Here is a 19,344-nt window from a genome sequence, read left to right as displayed (position 1 = left end):
TGCTGAGTCTGTGCAATAGAAGCAGTGCTGGTGGGTGCCTCAGCATCGGCACTGTGTGGGAGAGCCACGGCTTCTGTGGAGCTTAGCAGTAGCTTATCAATGCTGAAGTATCTGCGTAGGTGGTGGTGAAGTGTTTAGTTCTTGCAATTTCTCTTGCCTTTAAGAAAAGTGAGGTTTTACTTTCCTCATGCTTTTACCATATAAAACCACAAAAGGTGCTGATACAACATTAGGTTTGGTGATGATTGTTGTGCCACTGCAGAGTGAGCTTCATAAAATTCTGTAGCTATTTGGGCTAGCCCCAAGCCACTGTAGGGTTCTTTTCTTATTGCACCTCCCTGCAGTTTCTCTGCACCAAGTTCAAAATACCGAGTAGCAGTCAGTCACCTGGTTTTGGGATGCATTTTTGCCCTGCATTTTGTTTAGAAGATGGTTATGTCAGAATTGAAAGAGGCATCAGGATTGTTGCCATCACTTAATTCATTTCCTGTTACCTGCACCGACAGGGAAGAAGAGCTCTAACGCAGAGGGTATCATTCCCACATCTCTGCTGTAGTGTATTAGTAATCAGGTCACAAGCCAGATTCTAAGACCAAATTTCTGAAGTACCAGTTAGAGACACTGGAGCTCCATTGTTTTATGTTAATTGTCCTTAATTCTGTCATTTTGATTTGGACATAAACCTATTCAAGTCACACACAGCCCTGCCTGCTGCAAACTTTGATCCTGGAGTGGTGATGTATCTCAAGTTTGCATTCTGCTCCCATCTCAATATTATGAGACTAAGAAAGAGTAGTGTTTCTTGGAGGAAAGGATTTCTGTTATTTGGGCCAAAAGCCCTAAACTTAGCTTTTTTTTTTTTATTATTTTTGACTGACTCTCAGTTGAGCCTAGTTGGAAAGCTCCAGGGTGCCACCTCTGCAGGGTTCCCCCATAACCACCTTGGGATGCTGTGTGGTGCAGAAATCACACTAGCAGTCGCTGGGCCACAGCTGTACCTCTGTAAATCTTACTGAACTTGTTTCACAGCTTCCTTGTGGAGGGAAAAAATCTGTTAGTATAGAGGGACTGGGAAATGATGAGACTTTGAAAGGGAGAGAGTAAGATACCTGGTCTTGCTGGTGTTCTTCAACAGAGTTGGCCACAGGCTTTCTGAGGCAGTAGTCTTTGCCTGCCAGAAAATGTTAATTTGACAAAACAGGAAGGTTTGATACTGACAGGTTTTATTCATAATGTGACCAAAAAAACCCAACAGTCTTTGCTTCAGTTTGATAGGGTTTTTTGGCTTAGTAGGTTGCTCTCTGTTGCTGAACTGATTGCCATCAGCTTTAGGAAAGTGCAGCAATACCAAAAGGGCAGGTAAAACTCTTGCAGTTAATGTTTTAGAGGAATTTCATTTGTAGGACACTTTGCTTTTTCATTCTGTCTTGGAATAAAAGAAAACTGATGAATTCTGAGTCCTATGAAATAACAGTTATGTGGTTTTGAGACGTCTCCATTCCTCCCTCTGTGAAGTGCTTATGTAAGTCAGCAGAAATAAGTACAGCAACTTTCTCACTCAAACTAAAACTTGTCAGTCATGTTTCACTGTCATAGAATCATAGAATGAACCAGGCTGGAAGAGACCTCCAAGATCATCCAGTCCAACCTATCCCCCAGCCCTATCCAGTCAACTAGACCATGGCACTAAGTGCCTCATCCAGGCTTATCTTGAACACCTGCAGGGACAGTGACTCCACCACCTCCCTGGGCAGCCCATTCCAATGGGAAATCACTCTCTCTGTCAAGAATTTCCTCCTAACATCCAGCCTATACTTCCCCTGGCACAACTTTAGACTGTGTCCCCTTGTTCTATTGGTGGTTGCCTGGGAGAAGAGGCCACCCCCCACCTGGCTACAACCTCCCTTGCTCAGCTGAGGCATCCCATACCAGTGAACTCTGCAGAACTCTTTTCCCCAGGAGAGAGCTGTGGGGTACCAGACATGATCACATATTTAAAATTACTTTTATGAGGAGAATGAGGCTGTATAGCATTGGGAAGGAGTTCCTATCAGAAACAGTATAAACACACTTTCCTGTCTGTGGTATATTCCTTGTAGTAAATACTCAGAGTAATAACTGTTTTGTAGACAGGCTGCAGATCAAAACTGGAGCAGATCTTGTAGGATGCTACTGGAGGGTGCAGCGTGATGAAGGACATCTCTTCCCACCCAGCACCATTCCTCACCAGGTGTCTGATGAGTTTCTGTGGCAAGTGCAGCTCTTCTTTTTGACTTGCACAACTCTCAGCATCCCTGATTCTTACTAAACCATAGGTAGGTTTTGGTGCAGTCCATTTCTCCAGAGTTCAGAGCAGCAACTGTATTCATTTACTTCCCACACAGTGCAACCCTACAGACATATAATGCAGACCTAGTTATAAAGAGGATCCAGTGCAGACTGGTGGTGAGAGTAGATGGCACCCAAAGGGAGAGAGCCCTGGGATGGCCACTGGTGAGGAGTGCATCTGCGGAGGTCGCCCAATGCTAAGGCCACTGTGCCAAGACCTAGGGGACAAAGCACTAACTTCTTAACCCTGGGACTTTTGGGAAGCATGATATACAAATAGTTCCCCAAGATACTTGCCCCTACATTAAGTAGGAGGAAATACAGAGGAGAGGGATGTGACTCCAGCATGGACCCAGTTCTCTGTCCCCAAAAGCCTATTGTCCAAAAGCTAGGCAGGACTCATGCTTTCTTTTAAAGGTGATCTGTTACCTAATGGCCAAGGCTGATGCACAAGCTTGTGTCCTGCAAAAAACAATGCACATTGGTTGGTCACTTCTGCCAGGAGCAGGGAAGCACAACCTGCCATAGGGTAGGGGAAGGAGAGAATATAGGTACAGAAATGTTTTTCAGTGCTTTGTCATGAAGCTTCCCCATAATTAAGCATGCACTGGAACACAGGAGGATTGCAAGGATGGGCCTGACACCATCATTTGGAAAGGCAGCTCAGAGATTAGAGTCTTTCCTCAAGTGAATATTTAATGGAGAGAAACCTGAACTCAAACAGTAGGCCTACTTCCTTGAAAAAAGCTGTCTTGGATCAGAGCTGAAGTCTCAGTCACTGGGCTTTAGGCTGCCATCAGTTTTTATCTCTGGAAGCATATTTACTTACCTCTGTAAAGTCAGCCATTGGAGACCATGGTGAGGTCTTTTCCTCTCATCTCCCATCTTCCTCTTTGAATCTGGTCCTTGTGCCAACCTTCCACATGGCATCCCAGACTTAAATTCAGCCTCACAAACAAGGGAAGGGAACCCACCTTTTACTGACCTTAGGCTGATGAAGAAATCAGGTTTTTGCTGCATGCTTGTGACTGTCTCCAGGAGCTGGAGGCTCTCTGGGCATTTTGAGCTACTCTAAGGACTTTGTTTGGTCTGAGGTCTTAAAGTCTCTTCTCTTGATCTGAAGAGATCAACTACAGACTCTTGACACCTCCTACACCATGGGTTGCAGCTCTAAAACTTCCAGGAAAAGCTGAAGTTTCCCCCCTGATCTGATGAGAAGGACTGTTGCTTCTCCTCAGTGTTGTGCTGTTCACATTTCTTATGCCGAGTAAGATGTGGTGTCATGAACACAGCTTCAAATACATTGAATGTCTTTCAACATAAAAAGATAAATTACTGACATCACTTCAGATTGTTTTAACCAGCTGTGTTTTATGCACCTTTCTTAAGAAACTGATTTTCAGATAATGCACAGGCTGTGTTTTCAGTTTGTGTCTAATGGAGATGAGGGGATATGCTAGCTAGAAACTGGCTGGGTTTAAGGGTGACATTTCCTTAAGTGATCTTTTTTTTAAACCCTGCACATCAGAGATTCTAAATCCTCATCAGTTTCCAAAAACACAGCTCCAGGAGGACAAAGGATGATATATGCTTAATGAGTGTGCAAAGTATAGTAGTTTTAAAGACAGTAAGTGCAAGGTCATATTAGAGCAAAACAGTTAATTACCCACTTCATTATTGTCAAGGTTAATACAGTATTTGAGTGCAGAAGCTGTTTTTCATCTCCTTTTAGAAACAAGGCAAGACAGCATTTCTTAAAGACAGATCCATTATAGCTTATCACTGGAGGACAGACTGCTGCTGAAGCACCATGAAGGATGTCTACTGTCACTGGGCTCCAGAGCAAACGCCAAACCTGTCCAAAGAGCAACGGAAATGAAATGAGAGCTACAGCTTCAGAGTACTGCGCTTTAATTCATGGAGATTGTGCCCTATTGACTTTAATGTATGATGGGAATAGCAGCATAAAATTCACCAGCACTCCTTCATCTGTTGTAACACTGATCCCTCCAGAACGGCACAAGGCACTGAAAAACGTCCTTTGATAAATGTGGGGCATCGACTACAGCAAATCCCATCTTGCTGTGCTGAACCCAGGGACACCTGCACCTGTGCTGGGGCTTCAGCTCTGCTTCTCATCTGTGCTGGGGTGTTAGCCAGGTTTTCCTTGCACCATCTCAATGGACAGAAACAAAGGCCTCATAAATCTTAGCCCATCAGTCTTTGTGACCAATGCTTTGCTTTTAATTAGACTCTTTTAAAACTAGAATTGCATGAACAATACTTTGCTTTTAACTAAAATCTTTTTAAAGTAGAATTAACTGGTCTCCAAAATCTTAAGGATTTTTTGGCATTACTGCAGATAGTTATATTCCTTGAGCCTAAAACTGGGAGAGCTGTGGGGTTTTTTTTTATTAGAAAAAAATCTATATAAGTAGAGAATGTGTGTAAAAATAGAATTCCCTCCTTATGTGGAAATATGAGTTGGGTTTTTCAGTTTACAAAGCTTTTTAGATTGCAAACAAATCTAGTTCCTATGTAAGTATTTTCCAGGATAACAGTTTATCTCACTTTTGATGTAACCTTCCTTAGTTACCTTTTATTTCAAGATTTTTAGTTTGCTTTTTGAGTTTGAGCTAGAATTTTCTGTCTTTTAGGATTCCTGACATTGTATTTCAGTCTCCAGAGGTTTTCCCTTTGCTTGCCGTTGCAATACACAGGCAGGCAGCCAGGTGATGAGGTGCTGTTACGGAGGGGGTTTCTCTAGTCTCCCTTATTTGGGGGAGGTGAGAAATCAATTTGAGGTGGTATTAATTTTTACAGAAATATATTTATTAAAATTAACATTTACAAGCTCTTGCCGCCCTCCTGCAGGTCCCCTTCAGATACTGGAAGGCCACTACAAGGTCTCCTCAAAGCCTTCTCTTCTCCAGGCTGAAGAGCCCCAGCTCTCGTAGCCTGTCCTCATAGCAGAGGTACTCCAACAGTTCAATGTCCTTCTTGTGTTGAGGGCTCAAGAACTGTACACTGTCTTCCAAGAGGGATCTGATGAGAGCAAAATAAATAGGGAGAATAACTTCTGTTGCCCTGCTGGCCACACTTCTCTTGATGCAGCCCAGGACACATCTCCAGTTCTATTCAGGTGGCTTATTTCATAGCATCTTGGTGAAACACTTCCTAAATTATCTGCTCTCTAGACACTGCTGTTCTTTCATAGCAATAATGCTGGATGCTTTCTTGGGCAACGTCAAGCTCCTATAGTCTGTCTGATACAGCCACAGGGGAATCTCAACAAGATGTATGTCCTTCCACACAAGGGAAATGCTGCATTTAAAAACAACCCAAAGCAAATAGTAATACTGTTGTTGTTATTAATAAATAATTTGAAAGTTTTGTTATTAATAGTACCAAAGCACTGACTAATCTGTAGGAAAACATGCCTCTGGGATAGGTAAATTTTATCCTCTGCACTGACCCTTTTAATTTACTCAAAGAGTAAATTAACTTGAAGTAAATGGGACTTGCAGCCCTCAGCCTTGCAAGTTGGTTTGAGGTTGTCCTCGAAGTGCTGGGAGGAAAGAAAACAGCTTTATCAGTTGGGGGATGGGGCAGTACTGAGGCCCCAGAGTTAACCAAGACTGCTTCATCAGACTGATACTTATGTGGCAAGTGCTATTTTTTAATTACTTTGCTACAGAACAATTTTACTATTAGTACTTTTAAAAAAATCCTCATAATTACAAAGATGGCTCCCAAGCCTGCACCTGTCTGGAGAAAATCCCTCAACCGCAGCGTTTGGTCCTCAGTAAATTCCCTCGGCTGTATTCCTCTGTATCACTTCTCTGAAGTATTGAAAGTTCCTGCTTTCACAGAGCATCTGCGTGGAGGAGCAGAAGGAATACTCCATTCCCTGTAACTGCTCTGCTCCCGGGGACTGCCTCTGGCACTGAGGTTCTTTTGGGCAGGTGTATAACGCAGGTCTTCTTTGTGAAGGCCATTCCCATGGAGAGTATTAAATTAGCCTTTCTTTCTTTGGTATGCCTTTGCACAGGGGACACGGGGTGGCAGATGGGTATTCCAATCTTGTTTTCAATTATAAGCATTTCATTGTTGAATGTTGCTGGTTTATTACGTGATAATTAAATATGAATAATCACGCAGTCATCCTGCCAAGAGACTACAGCCAAATGAAACCAGTTCCTCTCTTCTTGCTGAATGGCTTGGGAGGCGAAGGGAGTGATCTATTTGCTGTCCCTTATTTTTGTTGTCCCATTGTTTTGGTATCACTAGCTTCAAAGTAGCAAACTAGGCAAGTAATTACAGACATAAATCAGAGCAGGGATCAGCCCAAGGGCAAGATGGCTTTGCTTGTAGCCCAGCTTTTCGCAGCTGTGTTTTCCTGAATAGCTGAGAAGTACATTGCTGTTGATTTTGTGAAAATGTGGGGTTTTTTGTGTGTGTGCTGAAAGCATATTTTTATAATGTTTGAGCCCCTGCATGCTTTTTAAGCAGGGATCGAGCAGTATGGAGCAGAGCCTCCTCTGTCAGTGTTGCAATGAATGAGGGGCAAGTGGCCAGGATGGAGTTGACACAGTCAGCACCTTGCTATGCCTTGCTTGGTGTCTGGTATATATCCCAGTGTCAGATACTCCATGGCTGGCATCTCATACGCCATGGTGCAACATTAGCAGGCTGCGGCTTGCAGAGGAACATCTCCCTGGCTTGACCGCAGTGACTCTGCTTTAAAACTCAGTGAGTTAAGTAAGGTGCAGCCGTAGGTACTTAGCCAAAGTGATCAGCAAAGCAGATGTGCTTTCAGTGAGCTGTGCTGATTTATGGCCTGGCCCTTAATCTGTACATCGCATTCTTGCCTGCTGCCTATAAACGTGAAGCGATGCTCAGTGGGAGTCAGCTGCTGACAAATGGATGCAGCCATGTGTTACAGTCTTCAGACAGTACTAGCTAAAAAATAGTCAGTCTTTCTCAAAGGAGGACTTGCCTCCCATCCAGGGCACCAGTGTTTTGGACAGAAAGGAGCAGGGATGGGCAGGGGTTTGTGGACAGTCAGGGAGAGGCAGGTTCGTGGTTGCAGTGCTCCCTCGTGCTCATCATCTGGGGCATCTACAGAAGAATTTCCAGTATTAGGACACAAACAAGGCCATCACTGGTACCACTGCACAGCAGCCATGATGTGGATGTCCCACAGCCATGGCTGTGCACAGTGCTGGATGCTGTGTAGTGCAAGAAAGAGACGTAGTTAAGTGTCTTTCTCTCCTCACCGGGTGCCTTCTTCTGCTAAATTAGCTGAGCAGCAACCCCAGTGGTAATTCTGCTACCCAGGAAAATACCATTTTGTAAAAATTCCAAACCCAGTGCCTTCTAAACTATCCTGCACCTGGGGAGAAATAATAAACTGCACCAGTACAGGCTGGGAGGTGATCTGCTGGAGAGGGCTATGGGGATGATTAGGGGAATGCAACACTGCCTTATGAGGAGAGGCTGAGAGACCTGGGGCTTTTTAGTCAGGAGAAGAGAAGACTTACAGGGGATTTAATAAATGTTTATAAATATCTGAGGGCTGAGTGTCAAGAGAGGAGGCACAGGCTCTTCCCACTTGCTCCCTGTACTAGGACAAGAAACAATGGATATAGGCTGCTGCAGCACAGGAGGTTCCACCTCAACACAAGGGGAAGCTTCTTTTACTGTGAGTGTTGGAGAGCCCTGGAGCAGGCTCCCCAGAGAGGTTGTGCAGTGTCCTTCTCTGTGACTGGATGCATTCCTCTGTGACCTGAGCTAGATTGTATGGTCCTGCTCTAGCAGGGGGTTTGGACTCGATGATCTCTTTGGGTCCCTTCCAACCCCTGACACCCTGTGATCCTGTGATTTGCTACTTTTTGTTCCAGCAGTCTGTTAAAAGAGCATGTGGCAGTGGCCACCACGTGCTGCTTGTTTAGCTTGCCCATACTCTGTAAAATGGATTCAGGCTGCCAGTTTGGCTTGATGTAGAAAACTGAATAATAATAAAGGAGTTTTATACGTCTCTGCTGCTGACTGCTCAGCACCCACCTCTTGAACTGGGCTTTTTAAGAGTGTCTTAGGGTTGCATGCCAAGTCCCAGTTTATGGTGTACACCGACTTGAACCCCTCTTTGTTTGTTCACCTCTGCATGCCCTATTGTAAGTATTCTTGTTTTGTTGTTTCTAGCAATGGATTATTGTGAGGTAGGTGACTGAAGGAAAAAGCACATCGCTATGGGTGAATCAGGCTTCTTTCTTTTCAGTGGCTTTCTTGGTCAGATATTAAGTGAAAATCAGTATTTAATCAAAGTAATTTTTTATTCCCAGACTATTGTTAGAGGAAATAAGCCTCGAAAGGATACTTCAATCAACGGACTACTGGAAGATTTTGACAATATCTCGGTCACACGATCCAATTCCCTGCGGAAGGAGAGCCCTCCTACCCACCACCAAGGAAATGCAAACCACGTGCCAAGGCATCAGGAGGAAAATGGTTATATCACCTATTCCCAGTACTCCAGTGAGTCAGACGCTACAACAGACTATGTCATGGAAAAGTACCGAGACAAGACTCTTTATGGGGAAGAGTTAGACAGGTACTACAAAGGGAGCTATGCTGCTAAGCAAAATGGGCACATGATGAAAGTGACTTCCCGGGACATCTATTATTCAGAAGTGGCACCCCTGCAGTCAGACCTCTCCAGGTTCCTCCCAGAATACCACACACACCTGGAGGCAAAGCCTAAACCACTGGAATATGGCGGCCTAAAGCTGGAATATCAGCGGATTCCCAGCGGATCCTCCCTGGACTATAGGGATCCCTTTCCTTACACTCCATCCCGAGCATCAGTGCAGAGCGAATGCCCCAGGGAGAGGCTGGAGTACAGTGACAGTGACCGGGGACGTGGCCTGGGTAAGGATGACTACGACAAGAGGCCAAAGTCATCCTACGTGGACCCAGCAAGCCCTCAGCCAGCAATGAGGCAAAGGTCCAGGTCAGGCTCTGGTCTGGAGGAGCCAGCCATGCCCTATGGAGCAAGCGCTTTTAAAGCACACCAGCAAGGACATTCCTACAGCTCCTACACCTACCCCCGCTTGTCTGAAACTGCAGCAGGCATCCCCAAGGTAACGTGACATCCCTGGTGACAATGCTGTCAGGGCAGGGATCAACCTCTCCAGAAAGAGAGTGCAAAAAATTAAGCATATGCAAAAAAATGCTGGGCAGAGATTTGGGCATACCATGAGAGCCATGTTTGGGCATACCATGCCAGACACAGCCAGTGTGGGAGCTTGGCAGATGTGAAAACCCATACACTTTACTTGAGTATCTGAAAATAGATGTCAGGGGCCAGTGGGTGTAAGGCATTCATTATGAGGCAGATTTGGAGATGCCCAGTTCCCAGGGGGTTTGCTGGGGTTTCTAATAACCCCAAAATCTTTGCCAGTTGTAGCAGCACTAGAAGTTCGCCCACCCATGCAGATCTCCACAGGAGGAGAGAAGCTGGTCTGATTTGCATGTCAGATACCTTTGTATTTGAATTGTTGCTGTGCAAGGCTGAAAGCTCTGTATTTTAATATTTATGTTGTATTTATGAGTAAGTTTATCTTACAAGGTTTATCATTGTTTTGCCACTGATGGAAGCAGGGATTTACCCCTCTCCACTTTGTTTTTTAAGCAGTGAAATTAAATCAGAACAGCTTATTTCAACCAAGATATTTTAGATGTAGTTTTAAAAAAAGGGGAAAAAATAGTTCCAGCTCAAAGCAGCATTCAGCCATGGTATCTACAAGCAGCTCCACTGCACAAGTTTGAGACCTGCCCTGCCTCTTCTAAATCACAGTCCATATATAAGTTCTCCTACTCTACTTGCTGTGACTGTTCATTTCTGAGAACACCTTTCTTACACATCAAGTCACACCGTGGTGATGATGACCTTCTTAAACATCTAATATTCTGCAAAAGATGTGTTTTTCTTCTGTGTAGATTGCATTGAACATTACCAAATTTCTCTAGCAATCAGTGCCAAGATTATAGCTTTTTTCCAGGGCTGAAACAGTCTCGGGTTGCTGTGACCTACCCAATGTGCTGAGGTGAGTAGCTTGTTAGGTGATGACATCCATTCTCCTGGTTAATGATGATCTGAATGGTGCATTTTCTTACTGGTTCTGTGCACTGAGAATATGGTCCTGTCCAGCTGCAGACTCAGAAAAGGTCCCAGGGTACTACAAATCCATGTTAGCCGTGTGCTGGAGTCGTGCCTGTGTCTTGCTTGCTCAGGTCTGGCTGCTTTGCTGAACCTGGGGTTCAGTTACAATCAGTGCCCCAAGGCAAAGGGAGAATGATGCATTTTTATTCCACTCTGCAATAGAGCACATAGCTGAGATTTGGGGGTTGAGGATACATCATGGCATGAATAGAAGAGTTGCCAGGTCTCTTTGCCTTCCTTTCCCAAGCTTGAGATGCTGTGGGAGGGATGAATCTGCTTAGTACAATGTGCACCAGTGTGTGGCATTCAGTATGGATTCTGGAACTTGTGAGGATAGCCTGAGGTGGGCTATCTGCCATTTCCTTCATTGAAAGCAATCATTTTGTCAAGAGTTTAGAAAGGAGAAGGGCAAACCCAGTAATTCAGAGCTGCTGCTACTAGATTTACAGTATTTAACAAGGGCAAAAGACAGAATCACAGAACTTGAGAGGTTGGAAAGGACCCCCAGAGATCAAGTCCAATCTCTCTGCTAAGGCAGGATCCCCTAGGGTAGTTCGCACAGGACCACATCCAGGTGGGTTTTGAAAGTGTCCAGAGAAGGAGACTCCACAACCTTTCTGTTCCAGTGCTCCGTCACCCTCACTGTAAAGAGGTTTCTCCTCATGTTGAGGTGAAACCTTCCGTTTCAGTTTGTAGCTGTTGTTCCTTGACTTATTGCTGCTGACCACTGAGAAGAGATTGGCCCCAGCCACTTGACACCCACCCCTTAGATATTTGTATACATCGATCAGATCTTGTCTCAGTCTTCCCCAGACTAAGTAGCCCCAGATTTCTCAGTCTTTCTTTGTAGGGGAGATGCTCAAGTGCCCCAGTCATCATCATGGTTCTCTGCTGGAGTCTTTCCAGCAGGTCCCTGCTTTTCTTGAACTGGGGAGCCCAAAATTGGACACAGTATTCCAGGTGTGATCTCACCAGGGCAGAGTAGAGGGGGAGAAACTCCCTAGACCTGCTGGCCACACTTCTGTTGCACGCCAGGATGGCACTGGCTTTCTTGGCCACAAGGGCACATTACTGGCCAAGCAGAACTTGCTGTCCACCAGGAGTCCAAGGTCTTTCTCACAGAGCTGCCTTCCAGCAGGGCAGCCCCCAACCTGTACTGGTGCCTATTGTTATTCCTCCCTACATGCAGGACTCTGCAGTTGTCCTTATTGAACCTCATACAGTTAGTCTTTGTCCAGCTCTCTAGCCTGTCCAGATCTCATTGGATGACAGCACAGCCTGACAGGCTGTTGACCACCCTCCCTCAGTTTAGTATCATCAGCGAGCTTGCTGAGGGTACACTCAATGCCCTCATCTAGGTTGTTGATAAAGATATTGAACAAAACTGGACCCACTACTAAACCCTGGGGAACACCACTGGCTGCAGGCCTCCAATTTGATTCCGTGCAACTCATGACAACTCCCGGAACTCTGTTGTAGAGACAGTTTTCAATCCATCTCACAGACCAGCCATCTATGCCACATCTCCTGAGTTTATCTATGAGGATGTTGTGGGAGGCTATTAAAAACCTTGCTGAAGTCAAGGTATATGACATCCACAGCTCTTCATTCGTCTACCCATTTGGTCTTGGTATCATAGAAGGCTATCAGGTTAGTCGAGCAAGATCTCCCCTTGGTAAATCCTTGTTGGTTACTCCTGATAACCCTCTTTTCTTACATGTGGTTAGAGGTGGCCTCCAGAATGAGCTGCTCCATCACCTTTCTAGGGATGGAGGTGAAGCCGACTGGTCTGTAGTTGCCTGAGTTTTCCTTCTTACCTTTTTTGAAGCCTGGAGTGACATTTGCTTGCTTCCATTTACCAGGCACCTCTCCTGTTTTTCATGACTTCTCAAAAATGATGGAGAGAGGCTCAGCAACAATGTCAGCCAGTTTTCTTAGCACTCGTGGGTGCAGCCCATCAGGGCCCATGGATTCATGTGTTTTAAGTTGGTACAAGTGATCTCTAACCCAGTCCTGACTGATTAGTGGAGTGTCCTCCTCTTTCCAGTTCTGCTTCATTACTTCCAGAGGCCTGTTTTGCAGGGCTCAACACACTCTAGACACGTTGGAAAACATGCCATTAAAATGCAGTAACTACTCTGATTACTTAAAAAAAAAAAGCCTTTGTCCGAGCTGTTTCTCAGAGCATCGAAACATCAAAAACACTCCTACAGCCTCAGTGAATTGAAACTTGATGATTCACTGTTAAATGCTTCAGTGTTTCAAATCCCAAACCCATCCCTAGTTCCTGGAAGGGAATATCAGTTTCTTGTCTTGGATGATTGCTGAAGAGTCTTCTTTTCAAGGAAGCATTAGTAAGATAATGGTTCATCAAATGGGCTTATTAAATGCGAATCAAATCTTAAATCAGATATTTTACAAATGAGATTTGCATTAAAGTATAATTAAAAGGGCAGGGGGGAAGTAGGCAGTAGGAAAGTCTGCAGGCACAAATGCATGGCTTCAAAATGCATTTAACAAAGATGTTCCTTTTGGCTTGTAAATGTGAAGAGCAGACTTGAGTATTATTTTCAGGTGATAGGTGTCAGACAAATCAAATATCTGCTTTCTTTCATCATCAGTGATTTTAGACTTCCACTGCTCTGGGCTTGGCCACTGCTGTGTGGTGGGAGCATGGAGGAGTGCGAAGCCAGAGGCTTGTTGCAGAGGGGGGTTCTCAGTACCTACACCTATTTGGCAGAGGAGAGAAATTAATTGAGGCAAGATAATTTTGTATAAAAATAAATATTTATTAATCTCAATATTCTGAACTCTCACCACCCCCAACCACTGTATATTAATATTAAATTTCAGTACACGGTTATGAAAACAATCTAGGATAAAATATGTACAGGAATTTGTTATTTAACTAGCAAACATTCAGACTATAAACAGAGAGAGGAGATTTCCCCGCGGCTTAATGCTGTTTGGGGTCACATGCTATTTGCTTAGCAGAGCAGGCTGAAACTCTTTCTGCTCTAGGCAGAGGTAACAGATATTTACAGAGGTATTGAAACTTTTACTCACAATTCCTATCAATTATTAATCACCCTCCGGGGCTGCGTCACAGCCTGTGTCTAATGTCCAGACTTCTGGGGATCTCTGCCTGTGGACATTGAGGCTGGAATCCTCCCAGCTTGAGGGGAAAGGATAAATCTTCCCAGTTTGCAGGCAAATAGGTTTCTGACCCTTTTCTCCTGGTGAAGAGGTGATCTCTGCCTTTGGTGCTGCTGGCTTCTTCTGGATGCTTCTGTCCAGGACTTCTCAGCTGGCAGGATCTGAGGAGAATATTGTGCTGTCTCTGACACGGTTGTCACGACTAGCAGGCTGTGTGGGTGTGCAGACAATCCACAATCTTCTTCCTGGTTAGCTCAGCGGAAACAGCACTTACCAGGCAATGATAGGCAGCGGGCATGCAAAGCGTGCGCGGCTGCTGGGAGTCTGAGCTCCGTAGGTAAAGGCAATGCAGGATCTGGTCCTGATAATGCAGTAGCGTGCAGATGTGCACAGCTGGCTTAGGAGGCTATAGGCTCCTCATATATATATATGTATATGTGCAGGCTTAAATGAGCTCTGCAAGAAAGATACACAGGCAGGTGAGCTGCAGATAAGTCAAAGCATGAGGTCTGGGCCTCTGAGCATCCGAGTGGCTGAGCTATGTAGGGTCTGTGCCTGAGGGTCTGAGCTGAGCTGCGAGTAGGGTCAGAACACGTGTCTGAGCTGCAAGTGAGGGTCAGAGCACATATCTGAGCTGAGCACGTTGTTTACCTGTGCACCCCTATTTATTGAATGTGAGCCGAGATGAATGGCCTCTTTGGCCACTAGAATGACCAATCAGGTTGGCAGTCAGCCAGACCTTACCATAATAGGCAGAAGCTCTTGCCTGGACTTTCCCAAATATGGGGATCACATGGGCTTACACCAGGGAGACACCAGCTGGATGTGTGGGGGCTTACACAACCTGGGTCCTGGCAGGAAAACATGTCCAGGCAAGGCACAGGCATAAGCAAGCCTGCTTTCGGGCCTACAGGCCCTCCACGACAAGGCTTAGATTTGATTTTCTCCTGTCCACCCCATGTTACTCCCTCTGCTCTTGTGTTGCTTCAGACTCACTCAAGTAACACTTGTATGAGGTCACAGTGTCTGCTGTTATCCTCACGATACAGAGACTACATCCCATTCTGTTCAGTGGAGTCTGCTCACTGTTGTCACATTCTGCTAGGTCTACTTCATTTTGGACACGCTACTGCATCTTTTGTTTTTAGACTCCTCTGCATCACACGCAGCCCTCTTAAAGTTTTGCTTCTTCCACTGTCATTTTCTGGTAGCAGCTCTCCATGATCATCTTCTGGCCTTCATCTGAGGGGCTGTGATTTCTGCTCTCCACTACTTGTTCTGCTGTAACATAGCAGAGATCTCTAACTTGGCTGCTGCTCAGCACTGCAGTTTCCTGCTATGTGTTATGCTGGCACTTGGCACAAGGAGGACATTTCCAGCCTGCATGCAGCACAAAATGGGCATCACCACCATCAGAGCAGGAGCTGAAACGAGTCTGAACATGATGCTACCTCACCTTTGAACAAGGCAAAGACCTGACTGACAATGCAGCCACGTGTGGGTGTGGGGATGCTGTGAGCAGGTGAAGTGACCCAGCCCTAGCAGCAGCAGAGCATCACCTCGCACTGCGGTGCTGTGATGGATGATATCACGTCGGAGCTTCAGCTGCTCTCATCTTGAATGAGCACAGGACTGTCCTCTTCTTTCCTTTGTAGTGTTTAACCAATTTCCTTTCAGTAGGCAACCACACTCAGTGGCAGAAACAGAACTATTAGTGGAATAAAGTGTGTTCAGTTCTGCCATGATGCAAAGCTCTGCCTCCCGGCACAGCCTTGGAGGAGACGTTCAGTTGATTCATTTGTTGTAGCTTCTCTTTTTTTATAAGGTTTTATGGGATTGAGGATGCAAATAGGTTTCACATTGTACTGCAATGCAAACCTTGAAAAGCTGTTAAAAATTCTCTGCAACACCACCAAGCCCCTGAATTTTCATCCTAAAATTTCACTACAGAATTTACTTTTGCCAATACGTGAGCTTACGACATGCTCATAAACATCAGGAGGCATGGGTGAAGCCTCAAATAATTCCTTAGGGGGAATTTATCCAGCTTGAAATTCTAGAAAAGGCTTTCCCCATCTCAGTAGTTAAAATAAAATGCTGTATTTATGTGTCACTATGTCCACAGATACACAGGAGAGGGCTAGATTGAGCTCCCCTCCCTCTACCAAACCATCTGAGCATTTTGCCTGTTAATTGGGTTGGCAGATGTAATGTCCTTCATGAAATTTGTGGTGTCTCTGACCCCCTTCTACGACTACCCCTGCGTCATGGAGTAAGTGAAATTATGACTGCAATCACGTGGGTATTTTGCTTAGACAAAGGCAGCATCCAAGGAGGTGGCCAGACAGCGCAGTGACACGCTTATTGGGTGCACCATATGCCTGCTAGCTGTCAGTGTGCACGTCTCTAACAGAAGCAGGCTTCAGCTTCAGGTTTCCAAGGGAACTCTCTGAGCAGCCCCTCTGGAGAGGCATTCCCTCTTGCCTGCTAAGCCTCACATGAAATGACAAGATGGGCATGCCCAGCTCACTCCCCAGGAAGGCAGGCACTGGTAGAATACTGCACTCAGAGGCTTTTCTTCCTGCACCGCGGCGACTCCAGCTAGAAGCCCCTCCTCGTGGTGCTGCAGCTACACTGATAAATTGATGCTGCGGCAGAGGAGGTTTCTTTTTTTTTGCAGTCTTGGCATAAAACGGTCAAATGATGTTCCACCGCAGAATTCAATTTCACAGTTCAGTTGGGTCCTTGATTACGCTGCCAAATTCAGATTAATGTGCATTTAACTAACATGGATCAGGGACTCCTGGCCAGCAGCCAGCAGCAGTACTAGCGACTGCGAGCAGTGTCGAGTTTGCTGCTCAGTCCACCCCCATGCACCACCACTGAAATTGATTGATTAAATGAACTCATTGCCATAATTATTTGTAATTGTGCTACATCATGAGCCTGTGTCAAACCACCCCCCTAACCCGAGATGCTCCACACAGCGCCAGGAGTCACATACATTGTACCATAAACGTGGAGATGCTCTTTTCCAAATCTACTTCTGGTTGAGGTGAATTTTTTTTCCTTACATTTGATTTGATTTAGTTTTGTTAGCTGCAGGCTGTGGTGTTCGTGAACGTGACATGTTCATCTGCTTGCAGCGTGAGAAGCTTAGAAAAGCCTCGGAAATAAAAAGAAAGGAAGGAACCTGCAAATGAACACAGCCTCCTGCTGGGATAATTTCCTCTGTGATTGTCTTTGGATTCAGATAAAACTTCGTGACACTGCAGTTAAATAGTGGGTCACTCTGGAAAATTATTTAAGAAATGGTAAATTGAATTAGGCTCCTCATCGTGCTCTGGTGTGCTGTCATTCAAACGGCATCCACTAGTGGGGCAAGACAGGGGATACCAGGGATTTTAGAGTCCCATCACCTCTGCAAAAAGAGCTTGGGTCATCTCTGACTTGGTGGAGAAAAGCATAAGAAAAGGCTTAAGGGCTAAGAGTCAAATCTTGGGAACTGATATTTGAAAGGAGAGACACAAATTTGCCAGTGGGCTGCTGGTAGTGAAAGGGCTGAATTCTTGAAGCAAATGGCCCAGAGAGCCTGCAGGGCACTGCAGATAGGCTTTTTGGAGCATACATTTTCATTAAACAAAGATTATTGTATCCACAGAAAGGCACCTGGACAGAAAAATGGACCCAAGCTGCACGAAAGACCTCGTGGTCTTCCCTGGCTGATGAGAGCACAGCAGCCCAATGGTATAAAGGTCTCTTTCCAGATACAGGGCAGTGGTGCCATGTTGAGAAGAATGAGTACATGTGGGATGCCAAAGCCAGGCAGAGTGGATGGACAGCAAGCAAGCTGTCTGTTCTCCCACAGTCACTGCTCTGCTTTTTGTGTTCCAGGTGGATTACGATCGGGCACAGCTGGTTGTTAGCCCACCGCTCTCTGGATCAGACACCTACCCCAGGGGCCCAGTAAAGCTACCTCAGAGTCAGAGCAAAGTCAGCTATTCAAGCAGCAGCTACCAGTACCCTCTGGTCTACCACAAAGCACCCCACTATCACCAGCCATCTCTCCAGCCCAGTTCTCCTTATATTTCCACTGCCTCCTACCCCAGCTCCCCAAGTATCACATCAAGTGCTTATCCTCCACCCAGCTGGGGATCCTCCTCAGAACAGCAGCCCTCCAGGGTGTCCCATGAACAATTCAGAGCTGCCCTGCAGCTTGTGGTCAGCCCTGGTGACCCCCGGGAGTACTTGGACAATTTCATCAAGATTGGGGAGGGCTCCACGGGGATTGTCTGCATTGCCACTGAGAAGCACACTGGAAAGCAAGTTGCTGTGAAGAAGATGGATCTCAGGAAACAGCAGAGAAGGGAGCTTCTCTTTAACGAGGTAAGTCATTTTGGGTGGTGCAGTGGGGTTTGCAGGTGGTATGTTCAACGGGAGACGTGGGCTGAACAGCAACCTCAAGAGCCAAATTAGTAGCTTTCTGAAAGAGGTGGTGAGGCCCACACACATCGATGCTGTATAAACATTATGTAACCAGAGCAACTTCAAATGAGCTCCATCTCAGCCAGGCTTTAAACCTGGAATGCGGTTGGAAGCCACAGTAAACAGCTAAGAAATCTATCAGCTCATGCAGCATGTCAGGTGCAGAGTCACATTCCAGCTGCCTCTTTTTGTCCATTTGGTGGAACTGTTTCTTACTCTGAGATGGAGGTTGCTCAAGAAGCACATGCATTGTATTCTGGCATATACCTGCCTTTTATTTCTTCCCTCCTAACCATGGTCAGTCCTTCTGCTTCCCTAAAGGGTACTACACAAATCAATGACAGCCCTGTTTTTGTGGAAGCATGCCTGTTAATTCCCTTCTGCAGCTCGAAGAGTCTCTCCCCTTAATGCCTTACAGCTAGCTGTGCACCTTCTCCACCCTTGTCCCAAGATCACTCCCGAAGGAGCTGATCAACCCTGAAACCACTGCAGCTACCCAGGGAAACTCCTTGTGGGAACTAAGCTTTTGATCTAATGATCTGCTTCCTGTGTTTTAACTGTAAGAGGATCTTCCCCACACACATAACAGACTGCCTTCTTTAGAACCTTCTCATTTTTCAATTAAAAACACTCTTTTGCACAGCCCACAACTGTGCTGACTATTTTGGCTTTCATTGCCTCTGCTGGAAGACTGCACTGAATTGCATTGTGGTAGCTCCAACCAAGCATCTCTTGAATGGTAACATCTTGAAAGCAGGTCCTACATGCTGTGCAGAACCAAGCTGCTTCCCTGACACGCTCCAGTCACTTGTATCATCTGACAATTTCTTTTTAGCAGTGCTGAAATTCCTCTGTCCATAACAAAGCCTTCCCTGGCTGTAATTTTCTTTCCTGTTGACCTTTCTGACATCGCTCAGTATCATGTGGTCCTGGTCTCTACCTTTGCTGGGCTGCTTTTACAGTGGAACCAATTCTGGACAGTCCTTTTAAGATGTGAGGTTTCAGTAATCTGATGAGTATCTCCTCTATTAAAATTCTCTGCAACACACCATTTTATACATGATGAAGGCAGCATCAAAACCTTCTTGAGCAAACCAAAAAAATCTCTGTTGTGTTGTAAGCAACTGGTAATTAAAAACCCAACGAAACAA

General features: G+C 45.5%; 1 protein-coding gene across 2 annotated transcripts in view; it reads left to right on the top strand.

The window, feature by feature from the left end:
* The window catches only part of PAK5 (p21 (RAC1) activated kinase 5), a 97,574-nt gene that overhangs the window by 68,101 nt on the left and 10,129 nt on the right, over positions 1 to 19,344 (top strand). For both annotated transcript variants that reach the window (XM_064146115.1, XM_064146114.1), the window contains exons 3-4: positions 8,673 to 9,470; positions 17,603 to 18,094. In XM_064146115.1, coding sequence (XP_064002185.1) covers positions 8,673 to 9,470; positions 17,603 to 18,094 — 1,290 coding nt within the window. The remainder of the gene's footprint in view (positions 1 to 8,672; positions 9,471 to 17,602; positions 18,095 to 19,344) is intronic.

Source organism: Pogoniulus pusillus, chromosome 7, assembly GCF_015220805.1.
Source record: "Pogoniulus pusillus isolate bPogPus1 chromosome 7, bPogPus1.pri, whole genome shotgun sequence".
Classification (NCBI taxonomy): Eukaryota; Metazoa; Chordata; class Aves; order Piciformes; family Lybiidae; genus Pogoniulus; species Pogoniulus pusillus.
This window is presented reverse-complemented; position numbering and strand designations above follow the sequence as displayed.